This window comes from Balaenoptera acutorostrata, chromosome 12, assembly GCF_949987535.1.
Source record: "Balaenoptera acutorostrata chromosome 12, mBalAcu1.1, whole genome shotgun sequence".
Classification (NCBI taxonomy): domain Eukaryota; kingdom Metazoa; phylum Chordata; class Mammalia; order Artiodactyla; family Balaenopteridae; genus Balaenoptera; species Balaenoptera acutorostrata.
In genome coordinates, this window is record NC_080075.1 from 32,457,720 (window position 1) to 32,480,276 (window position 22,557).

Consider the following 22,557-nt stretch of genomic DNA (forward strand, 5'->3'; position numbering starts at 1 on the left):
TGATGCTCAGCGCCCACGCCCCCAGCCTCCCTGCCCCGGGGCCGCCTGGCAGGCAGCCGCCAGATCCACCTTCCTCATACAGCACTTCACCGTGTGTGTCACACTTGCCAGGGCCAACCGTGAACTCATCGCAGCCCCAGGCCCACCCCGCCCCGTGGCCTGGCGATGGGAGCGGCCCTACCGTCCACCCAGCGGAGCCTCTGATGCCCATTTGACCCTTCCCTCCCCAAGCCCTACTACTCCACCTCCCTCCACTTCGGTCCCTTGGCTCCCACCCCAGATGGTCACATCTTCCCAGATCCTGATGGTCTCCTGATGGGAGGCTCTCCGTCCCCAGCCATCCTCCACGGCTACTTGATTAATGGTCCTAAAACCCAGCTCTGACCAGAGCACTCCTCCTCCGCTCAACAACCCACACTTGTTCCCTGCTGCTCATTCAAGAGAAGAGTCCTGTGGTCGTCATCTATAGCTCTGTGTCCACCACCGTTTGGGGTTTTTTCCTTTTCAGATGCTCTTCTCCCCAGCCTGTGGGGCTGTCAACCACAAAAAAGGGGCGTGACCCAGAACGGTCATTCAGAACATTCCGTTCCTCGCCCTCAGGCTCAGGGGCTGGTGTGGGCACGGGGCCAAGCAGAGCCAGTCAATCGCACACGAGACAGTACTGGCACTACTGAGAAAGTGCACTCTCGCTCTGGGGTCTCCAGCTGTGAGGAAACAGAGGATGCCCGCTGGGCTGTGCTAGCTGTAAAGGTGGCGTCAGCCTCTGTCACAGGCACCATCTTTGCCAATGACATGGAAAGAGCCAGTGTGAGAACGGGGCCAAGACAGAGGAGCGAGTCGGGGAAACTGTGTGAGCCCCTAGTTCCTGCCAGGCCTAATGCCTGATTCACCTCGGTGAATCAGATTCCCAGCAATCTGAGCCCTTAAGCTCTTTTTCTCTCTTCAGCCCACTTTGGTTGTGTTTCCATCGGATGAAAATGAGTCCTGGCTCCGTAGAAGGCAAGCACCCTCAGACCTGGCCCTGCCTCTGAGGCCTGCTGAGGTCTTTATTCCCCGCTCCTCATCCGGAACCACACAACCTCCCCCAGGCACTGCCCTGTGCCCAAGCTAGGCCCCTTCTGACAGGACAAGGAGACTCCCGGCTGCAGCTGCTCCAGCCTGGGTGGCAGTTCCAACCCCCACCTGAGCACCAGCTCAGGGCCCCAGAGAGCCCAGAGCTCTGCCGTCTCCTTCCAGCCTCCTCACCACTTGGCCCCCAAGACCCAGGAGGGGCTCCCTCCAGAGCCTCTGACATCATCTGGGCCCCGGAGGGTTTCCTCTCCCATACTGGCACCCCTGGGAGTGATGGAACCTCCAGGCCCTGCCCACTACCCCTCGGGGCCACTGCCGGCCTCAACTCCCTTCTCTGTAGCCATCCCATCGGGTCAGGGGCCTGCCCCACTGTACTCCTTGGCTGAGGGCTAAGACCCACTGCTCCTCACCCGGACGAAATGCTCATATGGACACACGCGCGCGCACACACACACACACACACACACACACACACACAGCTGGCTCACACGGACACACGCAGATCCCATCAGCCAGTGAAGCTGGTGGGACCTGCTCCCCTGTGTCACAGCCCAAAGCCCCCTCAGGGGACGGGCAGTCCTACCTGGATGTCAGAGGAGGTGTCTCCTCCCGGATGTCTCACTCCCAATGCTCGGAGCCCCCGCACCAACAGAGTGGGGGACAGGCTACCTCCTGGCCCCGAATGTCCCCACTCAGACTGTCCGGGAAGGGTCTGCTCATCTCTTTTGCGGAACACATCATCCTGACCTGGATAACCTTGACCTGACCCCCATTCCACTGGCGCCGGAAGCACTCTCTGAGGCAGGACAGCCAGCCTGGGGTTTGGTCTCTGAGGCTCATCTCTCCCCAAAATTCCCGAGGATGCCCACAAGATAGCCTCCTCTCAGGAGGACTCATGTCCAACCAAGGACATTCAGGGTCACTAGACCTCTCAGGCTACTCCCTTGGACCGGGCCAAAGCCTCCCAGACCCACTCCCCAGGCCAGCCAGCCTCTTCAAGAAGAGCCAGGTCCCTTGGCCCCCGTCACAAGTCAGACCATCAAAAGGCCGGGGCCCTCTCCCCTGGTCCCTTCTCGATTACCAAAAAAGCAGTGGGTCTTCTGGTGCCAAGAAATGAGCTATTTTATTTTAGGAGGACACCCAGACTGGTGTCCACTTTCCCCACACGCAACCCCAGAGGAATGAAGCCAAAGTCCTGTCCCGGGGTCCTCTGCACCTCTCCTGCGTCAGCCCCGAACAGCCCTGGGAGACCACGCTGCACCCCACCAACCCAAGATGACCACTGCCACGTACCAGGGCCCCCTCGAGGGCAAACACAGCTGCAGGCCCCGTCTTCTCCAGTGGTTCCATGCGGCGGCGCCAGCGGCGGCGGCGAAAGGCGTCTGTCTTGCGGTACTCCAGGTGGAACTTCCAGCCAAAGAGCGAGGCGTACTCCCAGCCCTCACCCTCCGCCTCTGCCTGCCTGTGCTGCATGGGAGAACAGGGCAGACTCAGAGGCCACTTGGCAGGTTGGCGGGGAGTCCTGGGTTGGGCTCCAGCTGTGCCCTCCCTGCCCTCCACGATTCCCCCCCACACACACCCCACACCATCACCCTCCAGGCGGGAAAACCTGGGAGGGCCGCCCGGAGGAGGGGGCTCTGAGCACTTCCGCAGTGACAAGAGCCCCGGGTCAGGAAATCAGGAGGAGAAGAGGCTCCCTAGGCTGTGGGGAGGTCCAAGGAGCCAAGAAAGGAAGGTAGGTGATGAAAACACCAGCCCAGTGATGAAAACACTGGGCTTTCGGTTTGTTTGTTTATTTGGATTCTGGGTGGATTTCACGAATCCAAGGTTTTCTTGTCATTTCCTTTTTCTTCTTCATATCCCAACTTATAAAAGTGGAAATGGGTCTGCAATTCAGAGGCAAAATGAAGAGCCCACTTCCCAGCCCCAGGCTGTTTCTCCATGAGGCTAGGCCTACGTCAGTGTGGACAGACCCCCGCACTTCTTCTCAAGGGGTCCTTTCCCAGCCTGGGGGAGCCCCGGAGGCCCCTTCCCATCCACCTCGTGACCTGAGATGATCCTCAGGTCAGGCCCAGGCCATGAGCTCGGTGACAGTGCCAGTTCTGGAGGCCAGCTGCGTCCCTCTCCAGGAACGATGCTGGTGGTGAGGGAGCAGGCAAGGCTTTGCCTCTGTCTCCTGGGTGCCCTCACAGGGAGAGTGGAGTCTGGTTCATGCCACCAGGAACAGCCTGCTGCCCAAAAGCCTTGCCTCTCCTGGGACCCAGTGACCTTCCTCTCTAGATTCACTGTGACCAAAGAGAGAGGAAGGGACTCGGGTCATGCCAAAGGCTATTCCCGGACTGGGGGAGGCCTAGTTCTCGAGCCAAAATTCCAACGTGTGCTTGGGAAGGAAGGACGCAGGCCAAGAGGGTTCCAGGGAGGCAGGCCCTGAGGCTGTGCACGACATGGGCATCTGTGTGACCCCAGGAGCAGGTACAGGCACTTGTGTGCTCATACAAGCTCACTCTGCACCTGTCTGTGTCCCAAGAGTATCTGGGCACGGCCGTGGGCATGTGTGCTCACACTGTGTACATGCCCTCTGGTAAATGCTGACCAAGCCCACCCAAGCCCCTTGACCAGCATCCCCCTTCTCCAGGGAACTGGCAGTGCTGGAGGGAACAGGCTCCCTCCAGCACGCCCCCAGCAACCCCCAGCCAATGACTGACGGCTAAGACCGTACACACCCCAGCCCCCTTGCCTGGTGAGGAGCATTCTGTGGTGCTCCAGGCTGAGCCCCTTCCCAAACCACAGCTCAAGCCAAAGCTGACTTTGCCTGAGACCACATCCTTGCCCCTGGCACCCCTGAGAGTACTACCTCCATAAACTACAGGCAGCCGAGTCCCTGTCTCAGACTCTGCCCCTCGGACACCTAGCCATAGACACACTCTAGGTATGCCTTTGCACCTTCCAGGTCTGTGCGTGAATTCCAAGTGCATCCCCTGGCTTGGTCATGGGCATTTGGGTGTTTTCTGTCCGTGAGCATCTGTGTGAGTGCCGGGTGCGATCTGCGAGCATCTCGAGTGAGCCCGTGTGCCTTGTACATGTCCCCTGCACAGAGGTGTGCACCTGTGCCCAGCTGGCCTCCCCTCCCCAGGGCCTCACCCCTACCCACCCCCCCACCCACCCCACCCCCACCGACTGGGCTCACCCTCTTCAGCGCCTCCATCTGGCTGAGGTCCCTCCTGCGCAGGCGGACCCAGCGCCGACGACGGTGCGTGTAGTACATCTTCTCCGCAGGGACCCAGTGCCTCGGCTTCCGGTCCGGGGGGATGGTGATGCTGTACTCCCAGCCTGGGGGAGAGGTGCCCATCACTCACTGCCTGGCTGTTCCCCGTCTCTCCATCTGGGGTACGTTCACAGACTTTCAAGTGGCCACTGACTCCCAATTTGTACTTTATAGCGAGGATTCACCCAGGAAGTCCCCCAGATGAAGGAGCCCAGTGAAGGCCAGAACCCCAGGCCCAAGGGGCCTGCACTCAACAGTGCCCCCCTCCGGCACACCTCGCGAGTCTGCCGGGTGCTCACTGGGCTCCACGTGCTGCCCACCTTGTTCGTCAACGGCCCGATTGAGGTCCGTGGACCACTCTTCATCTTCCCACTTCCAGCCCAGCGGGCACTCGATGTCATCCTTGGGAAGCACCTTCTCCCCGTTCTAGGGTAACACAGGCCAGGCGAGCATGAGAAGAGACAGATGTGATCAGGGAAGATGAGAAGATGCAACCTGACAACATACATTCTAAAGCCCCACGTGTGACTCGGGCTCGGTGTCCTACCCTTGCCAGACCTCACACACTGTCCCTCTGGAAACCAGGGCATGGACGCTGGGGAAGTGGGAGCAGGGGAGAACATTCCTCTTCTTTCAGTCACAGGCCCCTCTTGGGCCCAAATGTCCAGGCCTCCAGGAAAGCAGAGCCCACCTGCCCCCAGAGCACCCCCTTACCACGTCCGTGTAGTTGTCGCTCATGTAGATCCACTGGCCTCCAGGGAGCCGGGTCTGGTTCTCAAACACCTCTTCCACGAAGCTCAGGTGGCCCGCATCGGTGTCATGAAGCAGGCTGTGGGCAGGGGTGGGTCAGAGCCTCTGCCGAAGAGATCCCCGGCCGTCCACAACCCCCAGCAGAGCACCCCAGAGCCTGAGCCAACCTTCCTGTGTCAGCCTCACCCCAACTAACAACAAGAGACATGAGGGGAGAGAGAGGAGGGGCAGCGAGTCAAGGGGAGACCCAGAGAGACACTTGCATACAGAAGAGAAAGTCACCACCAAGATAAAGAAAGAGAAAGGGAAGCCAACTGAAGACATCGAAAACCCAGTGGGTAGTTGAAGCTCAATAGATAGTTGTAGAAAGGTAAAATGTTACCGAGCTATATACTTAAGATTTGAGTACATGACTACAATATATGTTACTCTTCAATTTAAAAAAAAAAAAAAAACCAAACAAACAGTTGTTGAATATCAACCAAACTGGAAAAGAGAGAGAGGAGAAGGAGGGGGAGATGGCGATGCAGATGGAGAAGGACGAGGCTTTTCTGAGGGGCACTAAAGGAGGGATTAACACGCAGAGAAGGGAGCGGGCTTCCTATGGTATCTTGGAGGAAAAGGCCGTAACCAGTGGACACAAAGTCCACTGGAGGCCAGCTTCGGTTTAATCATAAAGGACTTTCCAATCATTAGAACCCTTCCAGAAAAGAACGCTGCCTCGCGATCCCCCAGTCCTGGGAGAGTTCAAATGGAAGTCGCTGTGACCAGCGTAGGGGGCAGTGGCAGTAGACAGAGGGATGAATAGAGCCGAGGCCCTTTCAGAGAAATGGCTGGGGCAGACGGGGTCCCCAAGCCCTCCCTGTCCACGACTCACGTCTTCTCTGGACACACAAACCAGTCTCCAGCCCAGGCCCAGCCAGCTGAGGGGCGGAAGCTGTCCTTGGGTAGCTTGATCTTGCCCGTGACGTCAGAAAATTTGGGGTAGGTGAGGCCCGTTGTGCCCCAGTTCCCGACCAGAGCCAGCTTGGTCTGGTTCTCATACTGGAGAGTGAGCAACAGAGAAGTGAGTGGGGCTGCGGTAGCTTTGGGGCCGGGGGTAGGGTGGGCAGGCGGTCAGGCACTCACGGTTTCAGCAAAGACGGAGAGCTTGCCCTCAGCAAACTGGTTGAACTCCTTTTCATCCACAGAGAGCCCGAACCACAGCCTGACCCGAATCTGCACTGGCATCCGGGCTCCGGGCACCCCCTCCGTTGGATACTGGATAGCAGAGAAGGAGAGAAACCCACAATCCCCTTCAGGGTCAGTATGTCTCGACTTGGGGGAGACTCCAGGCCTGAGCATACCAGCCTGACACCCCATCAGGTATGTGCTCTGTTGGAGGACTTATCAGAATTTCATGGAAGAGGGGTGTATGACTAAGAAACCCCCCCACCGGCCAAGATTCCTTCCCATCACAGGAGAAGACTGCATCCTCCCCATCTAGATGCTCTCTGCAGAGACGAGCCATGTCTAGACCAGGAGCCCCCATTCTCCCCTCTCCCACCACATCCTCATTTCTGTTCTCTTCTAGAATAGCATTCATTGTCCAATGGAACTTTCTGTTACAGTGGAAATGGTTTATATCTGCACAGTCCAATGCACTGACCCTATGTGGCAGTTGAGCCCTTAAAATGTAGCTGGTGTGACTGAGAAACTAAATTTTTAGTTTTATTTAAGTTTAATTAATTTAAATTTAAATAACCACATACGGCTACCATATTGGATGGTGCAGTTCTAGAACATGTCTTTATAAGACATAGAAAGGTCTGGGCTTCGCTGGTGGCGCAGTGGTTAAGAATCCGCCTGCCAATGCAGGGTACACGGGTTCGAGCCCTGGTCCAGGAAGATCCCACATGCCACGGAGCAACTAAGCCCATGCGCCACAACTACTGAGCCTGCGCTCTAGAGCCCATGAGCCACAGTTACTGAAGCCTGTGCACCTAGAGCCTGTGCTCCGCAACAAGAGAAGCCACTGCGATGAGAAGCCCGCGCACCACAATGAGGAGTAGCCCCCGCTCACCGCAACTAAAGAAAGCCCGCGCGCAGCAACGAAGACCCAAGGCAGCCAAACATAAATTAATTAATTATTTTTTTTAAAAAAAGAGAGATAGAAAGGTCTGAAAGGGGAGAAGGTTAAAGCCTCTCCCTTCATTTTCAGTTTTTTTTTTTGTGGGGGGGGGGGTGGCTGGATGTTAGTGTATCATATGATATCCCTACCCTTTTAAGTGCTTATCAGCCTGTTAACCACTATTCACTGGTCTTCAACTGCTTTTTATCCTGAAACTTTCAGAAGCTCTGCCAAAATGGAATAACCACAACAACCCAACAAAAAAATTTATTCTCCACAACTGCTTCACCATTTGACTGAAATCAAGGGTCAGATACGGCCTGAAGAGCAGAAGTGCCTCACTTTTAGAATAACACACAGTCCCTTAGAGGAAGTAATACATTAACTACCCAGGCTTCATGTGTGTGAGCTTAGAGGAGTGTCTCCTCTGGGACATGGAGCTGAATGAGACGAGAAAGTCTTGGTGGGTTCAGAGGAGGAAAGGGAGGCTGAGGTAAGGGCTCTCTAACTGGTAGAGGAGGCCTGGATCCCCGGAGGGAGAGCCCAGGCCGGGTAAGAGGATCAGCAAGGGGTGTCATGGAAAGGCATCAACAGTCTCACCCTTCATCCAGCCTCTCTGCCTTTGCTTCATCCTCGGTGAAGCCTGGAGGAGCCCCTGACCCCAAGTGTCACCCCCCAGAAACCTCCCCATGACTGTTCACTTCAGTGTCCTCTCTCCTGGGGTGGTTAGCAGCCTTTTCCCCTCCAAACCACCAGCCCCAGGGAGATGGCAGGAATGCCTGACCCCCCTTTCTCCCTCCGCCCCCAGTCTCTCCCCTGCCCTCCCCCAGACAGGGCCAGCCTGCTGGACCCAAAATAGCAACAGCAAATAAAGAAATGTCTAGTTTGGGGCTCCTCTCCCTCTCTGCTGGTGCTCATTTTTTCCAACTTTGGTTTAAGTTAAGAAACACCAATGTTTTCTTGGTCTCTGCTTGCTGCCAACATTTTTGTAGAGCTTGCTCAGGAGCTACTGGCGGGGCTCATAAACTCAGTGGGGAAGACTTCGAGAAACAATCCTATATCTTTTTTTTTTTTTTCCTTGCTTGGGATCAGGGAAATTTTTCAGTTTGCATTTCCCCGAGGCTGCAGGGCCAAGAGGTCAGAGACTGATCCCGTTCACGGGCATCCACCGGGCCCACTCCTGCAGCCCCACCTCCCCTGTAGCCTGACAGCCCTCCCTAGTTAACCCCATTCAGATGTGACCGCTCCTTGACTTCCTTTCCCATCTGCCCTAGCAGGCAAGGAGCTGGCTTGGGAGGGAGGAAAGCAGCATGCTAGGAGGTTAGGATCTCACAAGGAACATGCCCGAGGTGGGAGGGGCAGTGACACCCCTGCCCTCTTTCTAGGCAGAGCCGGCTCTCCTCTGAAGTACCAATGACCCAAACGCAGATATCTGATCATCCCTGGCCCTGCGCTGGCCTCCAGTCATGGTGCTCGTAGAGCCTCCTCTCCCCAGGGGGCAAAGGAGCTCCCCAGAAGGAAAAAGGGAGAAGAGGAGAAAAACACTGATATTCATTGATTACCTAGTTCCAGCCAGACCCTTGACCTGTGTTACCTAATTCCATCCTCAAAATTGTGATCAGGGCAGCCCGATCTTTGTTTTATAGGTGGGAAAACAGCATTCAGAGAGGCTAGACAATCTGCCCAAGACCACACAGGATTCCAGCCAGCCCTGCAACCTGTCCGCACGCTCCGGGCCTTTGAAACCTGTCTCCTCTGCCCACCTCAGGGGGCAGCAAGAATGACTGGTCAGGGTACGAATGGGTCGACCAATAGCCACTCAGAGGTTCGAGGCTAAGGTTAGTCCACAGTGACTTCATGGAAGAGGTGAGATGGAAGGAGGTCCTGGTGTGGATGGGAAGAGAGACGTGGGAAGGGAGGGTTGAAGGCCAGGCAGTTTACGATGCCAGCGGAGCCATCTGGAGTCAGCCATGCGTGGTGAGGGACGGCCCTCCCCACGGGACGCTCCCCTGGGCCACGAAAGCCACAGCTCAGATTTCCCCGAACTGTGTCCCGACCAAGCAGCCTGGGCTCTGTGTCCCCACATGAACCCAGAGAGGAGGACGGGGGCCTCCAGGCACCTGCTCACTTCCCTGTTACCCACCCCCCTAGGCTGAGAGAAGATGGCGGGAGGACAAAGGGCAGGAGAGGTGGGGCGGGGTGACTGGAGGGACAGATTACCTGCTCCCAGATCTCTGATGGAGCAGAGCCATAGGCACAGCCGGTGCCCAGACCCCAGCCTTCCCCCGGGGAGGAACCTGAACCCACGTGTGCCTCCACCTGAAGCCACACCCTCGGGAGGGGGGAGGGGGGAGGCAAGTCTGTGCCCGGGCTCCTACAGGCTGGCGGTGGGAGCTGAGGGCTGAGGCCCCCCACCAGGGAGCTGGCTGGAGGGGAGCACAGCCTCGGGAGTCAGCCCCTCCTTCGTTACCAGCACCCCTGGTTCCAATTCTCACCTGCTCCCTTTCCAGACCAGGTGCATGGGGTCTAGGGACTTTGTGGGGAGAGGGGAGAAGGGAAGTCTTTTTACGCAAGCCCTCGGTCCCTTCCAAGAGCAGAGTCTAAAAACGGAGTCTGACAGAGAACAGGAGGGGAGACAGAAGGGGTGCAGACCACCCTGGGGGTGAGAAAGTATGACCATGACTTAAGGAGAAACAACCCACTTTCAGAAACATCGTCTGCAGCTTTCCACAATTCTTGCCACAGTAGCTGGTGCCCCGTCGGGAGAAGAGGACCTCATGGGCGGGCACCCGCTGGTACGCCACCCGCTTGTCACCCTGCAGCATCCAGATGACGATGTCAGGCAGGCTGTTCTGGGGCTGGAGAGAGGGTGCCAGTCAGGGTGGAGATGGTACCGCCCAGCCCGCACCCTCAGCCCCCTCTCCCCAGGCCTCTCCTCCCAGTTCCCACCCGCAGCCGCCCCCTTGACCTCCCAGGGCTGGCGGGGCACCCCTGTCTTCAGCAGCTCTGAGCCCCCAGGGGTAGGGCGCCAGGCTGCCCCTGGCTCACACGAGGAGCCCGCCAGGAATTCACTAAGCTGCGTTCACGTTTTCTAGGAAGAGACACTCCTGCCTGGAGCCCCAAGTTCTTAGATTCCCTCCACGGGGCGGGGGGGGGGGGGGGGGTGTGGTTAGATAGAGGCTCCCGGTGGGGAGACATCGGAGGATCTGATTTGACCCTAGAGATGACATTACACTTAAGGTGTCACCCCCTTCCTCACCCCTGAGAGCAGAAGCGAATCCACAGAAGGGGTGCGCCTTCCCAGAGGACACACGATCCCTCCTCCCTCTAACAGTGGGGACCCTGGGGGTCTGGCCCTTTTCTGGGCCTGCTGACACTGGGCTCTGAAAATGGTGACTAACCCAGACTGCAGGACCCTTGAGCCCCTCCGAGCCTCTAGGCGTGAGAACTGCTCCCAGCTGCCACGCTCAGGAGAGGCGGCCAGTTGGCTAAGCCCATCTGCTCCCAAGGCTGCTGAGCGGTGTGGTCAGTGGGGCGGGGCTGGGTCTCGAAGCCAGGCTCCTGCTGAGAGCTGATGGCTGGCACCTTCCCTCAACACCTCCTAGGCTGTGTCGCTTCATCCCTACAGCAAGCCCAGAGGCAGGCACAGGTGAGGAAATTCAGGCTCAAAGAAGTTAGGAACCAGGGTTTTCTGATTCCAAGTGTATGTTTCTAACCACGATACCAAGGGTTCTCAAAGTGTGGTCCCCAGAGCAGCCGCAGCACCACCTGGAAACTCAGTGGAAATGCAGATTCTCAGGCCCCGTCCCAGACATGCGGGATCAGGTGGGGCTTGTACCCTGTCTTAACAAGCCCTTCAGGGGATTCTGACGCACACTCCAATTTGAGGAAGGCTCTCTCCGGTTTCCCTCACAGTCCATAGCACCCGTTTCACCTTAACCACTCCCAGCCATAACACAATCTGCGTGAGAGCTCCGGGGTCTGGGCCAAGATGTGGAAGGCAGCCTGTGACCCGCCCAAGGGGATGATCCACAGCCACTGCCAGGGGTCGTCCTGGGGCTGAGCGACACAGTGGCCCCCAGGTAACCGGCCACACGTCCAAGGCCCCGCTTGGGGACGAGCCAAAGCTGACTCTCAGGGACCAACATTTCAGGCTGCTTCCCCCCCTGAGCACCCCTTCCACCTCCTGGACCCCCTTCTCCCCTTCAGCAAGTCGCTCCTCCAGAAGCCACTCGCAGGCCCTGCCCTTCTCTGCACACTCCTTCTGGGGAGATCCTTCCTCACCATCCCTCTCCCTGGGGGTCCCAGGTGGCTCTGGCCAGGGTGGGCAGCAGCTGTGTCCACCTGTGACATATGAGCAGACCTTTCTCCTCATTCTGGACAAATCTGCGGCCCGCCTGCTTCCCTGCAGAGCTGGATGGGGGCACAGGGGTCAGGGTGTAGATGCAGAGTCACTGCAGGTGCAGCCGCCTCAGGCCTGGGGCTCAGGGGCATCCAGGAGGGCAGGAAACACAGGGTCCCATGAGAGGCAGGTTTGAGGCCAGGGGTAGACAGGTTGGTGGGGAGAAGGAGTTGGGTCCCTAGGGGAGCAGCCCCTGGCACTGAACCTAGAGCCGGGAGCCCTGGATTCTGGTCCCAGCTCTGTCTCTGACGTACTTTGGCAGCATTTATTAAGCACATTTATCGAGCACATTTGGGGGCATTTATCGAGCACCTACTAAATGCCAGGCTCTGCTGGGCCCTATAACACCCAGTATCCCGTTGCATCCTCTGGCCTCCTTCTGTGAATGGGGACACGGAGGCTCAGAGAGGTTAAGTCACCTGCCCAAGGTTACCCAGCAATGGAGCCAGTGTGGATCATGGTTCAGACATTCCCCACGTCCCTCCCAGTTCTGACGCTCCAGGCAGGAAGGAAGGCCCCTCTCAGCGTCAGCTACCTCATCTGCCAGGGCACGGAGACGCAGGAGCCAGTCCTCAGCCTGCTCCAGGGCGGTGGGGAGTTCACTGTGGCCGAGCTTCAGGGCCTGGGCCGCCTCAGTGATCTGGCTCAGGTGACGGGTGCGCAGGTGGTACAGGTAGTGGTCCAGGTGGGTGGCGGAGGGCGTCTCTTGGACATTACCCAGGGGTTGGCTGTGACGGACAGACAGACGGCATGTGCCCGACGAGCAGGAGCCCGGCGCTCGCCCAGGCCCAGGTGCAGGCAAGCACGTACACACGTGTGCACAGGCCCCCCCAACGGGCCTCACACCCTCAGCCTGCCTGCTGGCTGCGGCGTGTGCCCTGGGTGCCTCCTCCAGCCATCTCCTCCAGGAAACCTGCTGCAGCCATACTGGCCAGTATGCCTCCTGCTCTGAAGCGCCCCAGCCCTTTATTCTGGGGCTGCCTGTCTGGAACCTATCCTCAAGCCTCCAGTGGTGTGAGTCCCCTCTGCCCACCTGACTGTACGTCCCCAGAGGCCCAGTGGGTCCCTCCCTGCCCCCGGCGCCCTCCTAGAGCAGAGGCGCAAGCACTAGGTTGCCTTTGGCTGAAGCGAATCCATTCTGTTGTACGCACACGTTCTTCAAGAAGGAAATTTATGGACCCCTGACAAGCCACTGCAGACGCCGTGGGGAGGCCGGCAGCCAGCAGTACAGATGTGTCGACCCAGGGCGGCCGCACAACACCCCTCCCAGAACCCTCTGCTTTGGGAAGCCTCTGGAGAGGAGCTGGGGGTACACGCAGTCCCAGAAACACAGCCTTAGGCCTCCAGTCGGGGGGTTGGGCTTAAACTCAACCTCATTTAGAGGCGGAGAACTCTGACCACCCCCATCCAAAGGATGGGCTCCCTCTCTAGGATCCCTAAAAGCCCTTTACGTGGCTCCCCCCGGCCATACGAAGCCCCGGGGTCAGTGAGTGCACACGCAAGGGTCACACAGCATGGAGTGGGGTGGGCGGGGGGCGTCTGTGCTCTTCCTCACCAGGCAGGACCCTCTAGATCATGCCTGCTGGAGGGTAGGGGGGCTGCCCCCCCCGCCCCCCGCTAAGCCCCTGACTCCCAAACAGGACATCAGTCAGGCCCGCTCGCTCGCCACATCTGCTGCCCCACCTCACGCTCCCCGCCCCACAGTGTCTCGGCTCCCGGCTCCCGGCTGATTTATTTTTCTGCCAATTTCCCCGAGCTATGCAGAACCAATTACCGCCGAGTGCAGCGGCACTGCCGCCGCCAGATACACCACTCTGGCAGGCCCTCGGCGCACTACATTTTTCCTGTTATTTTTTTTAATTGAATTTTTAGGGTGGGGGGAGCAGTACGCAAACTCCATCTCGGGAAACTTAAGCCCCGGGGCCTGTCTCAGGTCACGTACTGCACACCCCGTAGTAATATAATATTTACTGCCCCGAGGGTGCCTCGGATGGGGCTGCCCCAGGCCAGGAGAGGGGCGGCCTCCATCCCCAGCCCACTCGAACGCGGCGGAGGGGCATGTTCGGTGGGTGAAGGGGGGCCTGGGCCAGAGTCCTGGGCTGGGCCTGCTGGGAAGGGGGCGTGAGTGGGCCCTGAGGGTGGGGGCAGGCGGGTCTGGAGTGGGATATGGGGAGGCAAGCCAACCAGGGTGATTTATGCTCCCGGCCTGGGTCGGGAGCTGAGAGGGACTGCCGTGCAGACCACCAGAGGGAGACGTTCACGGAGGCTACCAGCCCAGCCAACACGCCCCAAGAAACAGCCAGGACCCGTAACTGCCACAAACAAGATGTCTCAGCCCTTTCTCACCCCAAAAAGCCCAAAACAGGGTACAGAAAGAAAGGGAGACCTGGGAGAGGAGGCTAGATGACACTGCCCCAACCCCAAGCAGGGGCAGTCGCCCTGCCAACCCTGGCTGACTTGGAAATGGCAGGCGGGCCCCGGGCAGGGCTCAGCCTAGGCTGGGAGCAGAGCTGGGCTGCTCGCAAGGTTGCTGCCTGCCCCTGCGGTGAGTGGGTGCCTTTATCAGGGACAGCCGCCTGGGAGCGGACAGTGTCCAGCCTGAAAGATAAACTGGCCGCTGGCTCATTCATTTCACTCCCCACGAGCAACAGCTCTGCTGGTCCTGGCTGGAGGCTGGGTCCAGGGATGAGACCCAGCCCTGCCCTCAGGGAGCCCCTGGAACAGACAAGCAAGCAAGCTAGATCCCCCCGAGCAGCCTCAGAGTCTGGAGTCCTTCCTGGAGGAAGTGGCCTCAAGCTGCACTGGCAGGGCCAGCGGGAGCTAGCGAGGCCAAGAAGGGCAGGAAGGGCGTTCTGGCCAAAGGAGCAGTATGTGCACAAGACAAAGGCTCAGAGGCATGTGGGAGTTGGGTGGAGGGAGGTGGGGTGGGGGCGTGAGCCAGCACAGAGGCTCCGAAGGGCTAGAGGGTAAGACTGCTGAGGCCCAGAAGGCAGGCAGTGGGGACAGAGAGGCCCATCCATCAGAGGAGAGCTGCAGCTTTTCCTAAAGGCAACAGGAGCCACCGCAGGGCTGAAATCGAAGTGGCACGGCACAGTTTCAGGAAGATCACAGAGAATGAATTGGATGCGCTGGTGGACACCCAGGTGGAGATGTGCAGCTGGCCGTTGGGTCCGTGGGTTGAGAGATGAGAGGAGAAGGCTGACCCGGAAGAAAAGAGTGGGCGCCCCTGGCCAGGGGGAGAGGGGCTCCCAGGGAGATGAGGCAGGAAGGGGTCTGAACAAATGAAGGACACTGATGGTGGATGTTGGGCAGGGGCTGGCTGGAGGAATGGGTGACAGCCAGGTCATCTATGGCAAGCTGGCTCATGTCCTCCATGCCCAGCTGCCCTGCTATCAGCTGTGACGCTCAGCACAGAGCAGGCCGGGGGGCGGGGGGGTGGAAGCTCTCTTGCTGCGGCCCCAGGGCTATTAGTGGCCTCAGGTGGTGCCAAAGGAACTGGTCCTGAGGCCCAGTGTTCTCCCCAGGGAGCCATGCATGCGCTCCTGAGGGGATGGGACCCTGCTCACAAGCCCTTGACCTGGGACCCGGGCTCCCCAGGAGGGCCCTGGCCACCGTCTACCCCCAGGAGAATGATTCAAGGGGACCAGGCTTTGGCATAAGCATTTTTAGCCAAGTCCACCAAGAACATAGCCCTGAGAGAGCGGAGTGACAGCCCAAGACTTGGGACCCACCCATCTCAGATGTTTCAGGCACCGCAGACCTGCCAAGGCCCACACCACACATGAGTCACAAGGAGAGAGCAATGAACCGAGAGCTGGGGCCCACCCTCTGCACCCGAGGCTGTCAGGCCGGGCAGTGGGGCACAGACAGTCATTCTGCAGCCCTCCCTGCTGACCGCAGCCCCGTGTGCCCCTCTAGCCTCGCTCTGACCTCTGACCTCCAGACCACAGATGCCCACAGGCACCTGCCACTCAACATGGCCAGCCCTGAACTCCTCATCCTCCCCCAAACCTGCTTTTCTCCCGCTGACTCCCTCCAGAAGCAGCTCTGCTCTCCACCCACCTGCTCTGGCCAGAGCCAGGGAATCATTCTGGACCTTCCTTGGGCCCTCACACTCCATCCACCATCAAAGCCTGTCTAGTACAGAGCAGCACAGCAAGGGGGCTCAGCCCCTTCCTAGAGGCCTGAATCTGGGCAATTCACCTCTCCATGCCTCAGTTTCCTCATCTGTAAAATGTGGAACATTCTACTTCCTACCTCATGAGATTTTTATGATTAGCTAATACATGTGAAATTCTCAGAACAGCACCTGGCGCAGAAAGTGCTCCTTATGAGGCTGTTACCACCATGATGCCTCCTGAAGAGTCCACGCTGCCCTCTGCTTCTCTCACCCCATGTCCCCACGTCGCTGCCCTCTGCTTCTCTCACCCCACGTCCCCGCGTCCCTGCCTTGGGTGAAGCCTTCGTCTGGTCGCCCCTCATCACCACCCCCAGCCCACCTCTTACGCTGCAGCAGGAGTGGGCGTCTGAATCCCGGGAATCCCTGTGCCTCAACAGCCCCCGGGGCTGAGCTTGCCTTAGCAAACCCTGGAGGTCTGTCGCCCTGCAGCCCCAGGAGGCAGCAGGCATTTTGGGCTCCTGCGCCTGTGCCCGGCAGTCCGCTCCCCAAAGGCTGACTCCTTCCCCTCCGGAGTTCACGTAGGGCGTCCCCTCCTCCAGGAAGTGTCTCTGATTTTGATTTGAGTAAGATGCACCTGCTCTGAGCTACTAGGGCACATGCTTCAAGCTCCCAACACACTTTCCTTCATTTGCTCACTTCTGCCTCGTCACCCCCAGGAGGGCTTGAGGCAGGGTCATTTCTGATAAAGGTGCACTTCCCAACTGGGGTACAAAGGGCCAGAGGGGTACTGTGGCAGGCAGCCAAGGTCACGGATTCCTGATTCGCAGCATGAAGGCATTTCTCATGCATTCCTGACAGGGGCTGGGACAATAAGATTTAGAGGGGGCATAGAATACATTTGCATATATTTACACTTAATCCCATAGAAAGTAGAAAGATGGCTGTTTATTATTAAGTCCATTTAATAGCTGGGAAAACTGAGGTCCAGAGAAGTGAAGTTGCCCAAAGCCACAAAGGTGGTTAATGGGATGAGAATCTAAATCTCCTCACGTTTCTTCTTCTCAATAATAATTACAGCTACCGTTTATTAAATACTTCCTAAGGGCCAGTCATTTTGCTTGTGTGATATTATAAAGCAGTTATTCTTAATGTCAGGTTGAAGATGAGGAAAGCAAGGTCCAGAGCAGGTGAGTGGTGAGCTCCAAATCACCCAGCTGTGGAGGAGACGCTCAGATGCTCCCCCTTCTGCCGGGGCCCTGGGACCCAGAGCCCCCCCATTCTCCTTCACCCCCCCAGTGCCCCCTTTTCCTGAAGGTGACAATCAGCCGTGTTAATAGAAGGCTAAACAGAAACTGTGGTCCCCGACATGGCCTTGGGGGAAGGAGGGGTGCCGTCACTCCCACCAGCCAGCTCCTCCTGGAGATTCCATCAGGGAAATAAGAGGTCGGGGATCAGAGACACAATGCTCCCCATTCAGGTGAGCCTGGCCGCCCCGGGCCCACAGCTGCCGCCGCTGCAGGGAGATTTATGACCTGCTCTAAATGTCACCTTTTCAACTCCCTGCGCTGGCTCCACCACCTTTGGACTCAGCATGGGCTGGACTGCCGGCCAAGCATGGCTGGGGAGACGTGCAGTCGCTCACCACCACACACGAACACTCCCGGGGAAAGGGCCCGGCCGGGCCAGGAGGGGAGGGCGCGTGGGTGCCAGGCACCCCCTACCTGCAGCCTGCGATGAGCTCATCCATCAACCGAGCCACCAGGGAGTCCACATCCTCGGCAGAGCGCTGCGCCTTCAGGGCCAAGTGGACCTGCTCCAGGCCGGCTTCCTGTGGAACGGGCAGGCAGGGGTTGGGAGGGTCACCGTGGGACGGACCCCTAACCCCAGGCACTGTCACCACAGCCCGGTCCCACCAAAACGAGAGAACGGTTAGAGCCAAGAAGGCAGAGCCCAGACCCCACAGACCAGCAACTGTCTTGGCTCAAGAAGCTTCCAGGATTCCCCACACCAAACAGATCCAAATTCCCAAGCCTGGGACTCCCACCCCACGGGCTCTCCACGGGTCCCCGTCAAGCCAGGTCTAAGGTCTCACAGGCAAGTGACCTTGCAGCTGGCCCCACTTCCCCGCCTGGCACCCTCTCTCCTTTGCAAATCCTGCCACCCAAGCAGGCTTGGGTCCCTCCTCCTTCCTTCGGGAGCACTCAGACAACCTGCAATAGCGGGGCTGCCCTCTCCAAACTCCTGTGGCCAAGTTGTGCCCCAGTTGCATCTGGTCTCCTGCACGGAGCTCTCCTCCCTGGGCCTCAGGCCTGAGCTGGGAGGCGGAGATCTCTCACGGGACACCCCTCAGGCCAAAGACTTGCCCCTCAGTCCCCCACCCCCTTCCCCACCTCAACCTTCCTGAGCATGTTCCGTGTGCTGCACCCTGGGACTACCATGCTGGGAACAGACAGGCCCTGGAAGGATTAGCCAACCCCTGCCCGCAGGGAACAGCTTGGAGAGAACAGCTGGCCCAGAAGATGCTGGACTTGCACAGCATCGACTCCGACTTCTCCCAAACTGGGTATGGGCTGGTCCCCTCCCTTCCACAGAGCTGTGGGTCTCAGGGAAAGTGTGGTTCACCACGGCCCCTGACCGGGGCCTGCATCCCCTCCCAGACACTCTAAAATGCCCACACCCCCCCCTTCCCTTTCCACTTTCCCTCCTCACTGTGCTCCCCTCCTCCACCTGCCCAAGCCTCTCCAACCCCCTTTCCTCCACCATGCTGCCCATCGCAGGCCCCAGCAGCATGGCCACGCCTGCCTCCCCATGTCCCCACGGGCCACACACCTCGCGGGTGAGCCTCCGCCCCAGGCGCACACAGAAAGGGCTGGGGACCACCACCAGGATCGCCCCATCCTGGCCTCTACACCTCTGCCCACTTTGATTCTCCTCCGCTCCCTGGCCAAGCACCAGGCCTGCAACTCCCAGCCTCCACCATTAACCCCCGGCCACATCCAAGACAGGACTCATCACCTGACCTCGTAGAGCCTGTTCTTCTCCCCAGCTTCCCAATTCCCCAGCCACCGGAGTCCTTCCTCACAGCCCCTCCTCCCCAGTTCAACAGACCACCAAGTCCTGGCAGCTCAAGTCCTTCAGTTTTTCCCCTGAGGTCAGCTCCTTCCCAGAGCCAAATCATGCCCCCCTGGACCCCTGCAAGGACATCTTAACCAGCTCCCAACTCCCCTCACTGGACGCGGCCCCCCTGCTGCCATGCGATGCCTTCCTGCTGCTCCTCGGCCCCTCTCCCCTCCGAGCCCCCTCCCTAGGGGCTCCTAGAGCGTCACCAGAATGTGAGTTTGAGTCTCTGCAGGAGGGGGCGGGTGAACCCACACTCTGCTTTACTAAGCTGACTCGCGAAGGCAGGCACAGCATCCTGTTCATGTCTACCCTCTAGCTAGAAGTTTCCAGCACAATCCTTGCTGTGGCAAGAGTCAAAGGCACTTGATGAACGAATGAATGAAGGAATGAATGGGTGGTGGCTCTGTCCTCTGCTCCCCGCTCGGTTTCTCTCAGCTTTTTCTCTGTGCTGCCTCCTACATCAGACTGGGGGCGCCCCCAGGGCTGTGCTCCCTCCCTCTCCTCTATTCCCAGTAGGCAGGACAGGATCACAAGCCCGGCCTGGTCAGGTTTCAGGGGACCCCCAGGCACCATGAGGTCTGCAGGCTTAGCACCCACGGAAGCAGGTCTGAAGACACCCACCAGGGGTGCGTGCACAGGTTATGGTGGGTGGGGCCAGCTTCCACTCACCAGCCGGTCGGCGATCCTAAGCAGCTGGTTCTGAGCCTCGACTCTGTGGCTGATGTCCTCCCAGTAGGATGACAGCACCACCACGGGCTTCACGTTGCCCCAGGGTAAGTAGTAGTAGTGGCATCCTGGAAGGACCCAAGGGCCTGGTGCTGAGCCGGGAGCGGAGTGGTGCGGGGACCGAGGGGAGGACGGATGCGAGCACCTGCTCCCCCACTGAGAACTCCCGTGGATAGCCGTGGCGCGGCCAGTATCCCCCAGTGCCCAGACAAGGTGCCAGAGTTCCCTTCCCGCGTGGAACAGGTAGCTGCCGCCCTCATTAGGGCTCCTTAACACATCAAAACCGAGGGGCTGTTAGAAGGGCCCTGGGAATCCCACACTCTCCGAAATCTCTATGCCAAGCCCGCAGCCGCCCTGTGATAACTGACCGCCACAAGTCAGGATCAATGCTGACCGCTGCTGGCTTCGAGAGCCCAGTCTATGGGTCCCAGCAGGGATGCACCTGGGGATGAGCAGGGGGAGGCGGCACGGGGGGGAGCAAACCAGGGGGTCCCCCAAACAGGTGTGCCCAGGGCCAGAGCCTTTGGGCGAGCCTCCAGCAGCTTTCCCCAAGGGGGCAGGATTTAGGGCTCAGCCCCCTGCGCAGTGGTCTGGGTCCCAGCCAGGCGCGTGGTCTCTGGCCTCACCATCAAAGACCGCCCGGCTGTACTGGGTGGTGGAGGCCAGTGGCAGGCAGGTCGTGTCGAACTTGTTCCCGTAGTTCCCGATGCTGACCTCAAACTGGACTGCGTCGTCAACGTCCTGCAACATGGTGGCCGAGTAGAAGGCGGCAAAGAGCGAGTATTTGCGCCTCCGGAGGTATTTCTGGGGGCAGAGAGGGCAGCGGCGGGGTCAGGGGGAGGAGGGGAGAAGACACCAGCATGGGGAGGGGTCCCATGTCTGGCAGGCCCTGGCCATGCCTGGCACCCAATAAATCCTGGCTGGACGGATGGGTGGCAAGTGGTCCAGCTCTGCACCACAGCCCAGATTTTGGTCAGTAACTGAGCAAACACATTCCAGGCCTGTGTGTTTGGCCGTGTTCCTCTAATAAGGTCCACGCCTCCAAGGTCATGCTGCTCCTTGATCCAAACAAACAGCGATGGCACCGCCACCCCGGGGAGCCTGGTCTCCCGCATCTGCTGTTCAGAAGGGGCCGAAGGCTCTAACCCACCATGCCCCCGCCCAGAAAACCCACCCTGCACCACTCAGGCTCTCCACCATGCCAGCCAGCTCTGCGGCAGCGCAGGCTGCCACGTGCGTGGGGTGAATGAATACCATTGTCCCCTCTGGGCATCAGGCACGGGGCTGAGGACATGGCAGGCACTCAACCACACACCCCAGCCTGAACCCAGGTGACTTTACGATCCCCTTTGTGGAAGGCAGAGAGAAGAGGGATTATACGACTATGCTTTTAGATAACGTACACAGTGATAACAGCTAACACTTACCGAGTGCTTACTGCATGCAGGTATGAATTACTTTAATTCTCACAACAATCTTATGAGGTGAATATAATTATTACCCCCACTTTACACATAGGGAAACTGATACAACAGCTAGGTGGTCAAGTCAGAACTCAAACCAGCACAGTCTGACTACAGGGTCTGAAAGTGTACACCACCATGAGGACTCCATACATTTGCCTCCTGGACACAAGGCCCAGCTCCACCACTTGCTGCTCTGCTACATCTGAGCCTCAGTTTCCTCATCTGTAAAATGGAGATACTCATAGCAGCCACCTCAGAGGTGCTGGGAGGACTCAATGACATCAAGAGTGTCACCAGCATAGTGTGTGACACAGTCAGTGATTAAAGGGTTAGCTATTCTTACATTATCATTATTAATAAAATAGCCTCTCATTGTGCATTGAGCTCTAGACTTTAAAAACCTTCATTTATCTTCTTCGAGCCTCTGAACATTCCTTAGGGAGGCAGGGTAGGTGTTGGGTTACTCTGAGGCCCAGAGGCGTGAAGGCGCATGAGTGTGGGTGGAACTGAGCCCTCCTCCGCCAGCCCCACTTGGCCCCTCCCAGGGCCACGCCCCTCACCTCCACCCGAAGGATGTCATCCGCAGGGAGATCTTCCACCTTCTGTTCGCTATGCTCCACCAGCTTGGTCTCCAGGGAGAGCAGAAGCCGGCCTCGGTAGGCCACACCTTCCCCCTGAGAGGGGAGGCTGGGTCACCAGGAGCAGGGGCGATGGAGGGGAGGAGGGGAGGGAAAGAAGCCTGATCTGGCCCTGGGGTCAATCACCTCCCTGGCAACCAGGAGGGCCCTGAGCCACACCCCATCACTCTGCAAGTGAGGAAACGGTGGCCCAGAGAGTTCATGGGACATGCCACCCTGATGGTCAGCACCAGAGTCCAACTTAGCCAGGGAGAATGAAACCTGAGACAGATGGCGGCTGGGCCCACAGAGGCCAGGAAAATTAGGGGGGGCGGGGGGAGGGGGGGTCAGGCTGGCCCTGAAGGAGAGGCAAAGGGAAGGGAGCGGGAGGGAGGAAGGGGCCAGGAGGGGGTCAGGAGGAAGAAGGGTTCTCTGAGGGGGTGGTTGCCAGGCCCTGGGCCCACTCAAGTCCTGTCAGGCCCTTGGAGTCCAGGCCAACCGCAGACACTGCCCAGGCCAGGGGGGAAGACCCTGCATGCAGGCCTGGGGATCTGGGGGCTGTGGGTTCCTGTCTGACTCACCTTGCCCGTGTTGAGCTCTGCATAGGGGTCCGGGAAGCCAGTGAACTCCCTGGGGCTGCCGTAGAGGTTGACATAGCAGGGCCCGAAGGTGGGGAGGAAGCCCAGATGGTCATCCACTGGGAGACACAGATGCAGATCAGAGGGGCCGCCCAGCCGAGATTTCTAGCACTCAACCCAGCCACCTTCGGGCCGGAGACCATCCCCAGCCCTCAGTTCCTCGCACATGCACGGGATGCAGGCCCCGTAAATGTATAAAGGATAGTGACACCCATGAGAGTTGTCTCCCATAAGTCCCTTTAATCCTCACCACCATGCTGAGATGTGGAGAT

General features: G+C 58.8%; 1 protein-coding gene across 15 annotated transcripts in view; it reads right to left on the reverse strand.

The window, feature by feature from the left end:
* The window catches only part of DYSF (dysferlin), a 234,093-nt gene that overhangs the window by 110,143 nt on the left and 101,393 nt on the right, over positions 1-22,557 (reverse strand). For all 15 annotated transcript variants that reach the window (XM_057558086.1, XM_007175528.3, XM_007175525.3 and 12 more), the window contains 13 exons: positions 22,229-22,344; positions 21,591-21,704; positions 20,191-20,368; positions 19,508-19,632; positions 17,440-17,546; positions 12,134-12,326; positions 9,899-10,054; positions 6,215-6,346; positions 5,964-6,130; positions 5,051-5,165; positions 4,657-4,762; positions 4,259-4,401; positions 2,365-2,538 (listed from right to left, as the gene is read on the reverse strand). In XM_057558086.1, coding sequence (XP_057414069.1) covers positions 2,365-2,538; positions 4,259-4,401; positions 4,657-4,762; positions 5,051-5,165; positions 5,964-6,130; positions 6,215-6,346; positions 9,899-10,054; positions 12,134-12,326; positions 17,440-17,546; positions 19,508-19,632; positions 20,191-20,368; positions 21,591-21,704; positions 22,229-22,344 — 1,826 coding nt within the window. The remainder of the gene's footprint in view (positions 1-2,364; positions 2,539-4,258; positions 4,402-4,656; positions 4,763-5,050; positions 5,166-5,963; positions 6,131-6,214; positions 6,347-9,898; positions 10,055-12,133; positions 12,327-17,439; positions 17,547-19,507; positions 19,633-20,190; positions 20,369-21,590; positions 21,705-22,228; positions 22,345-22,557) is intronic.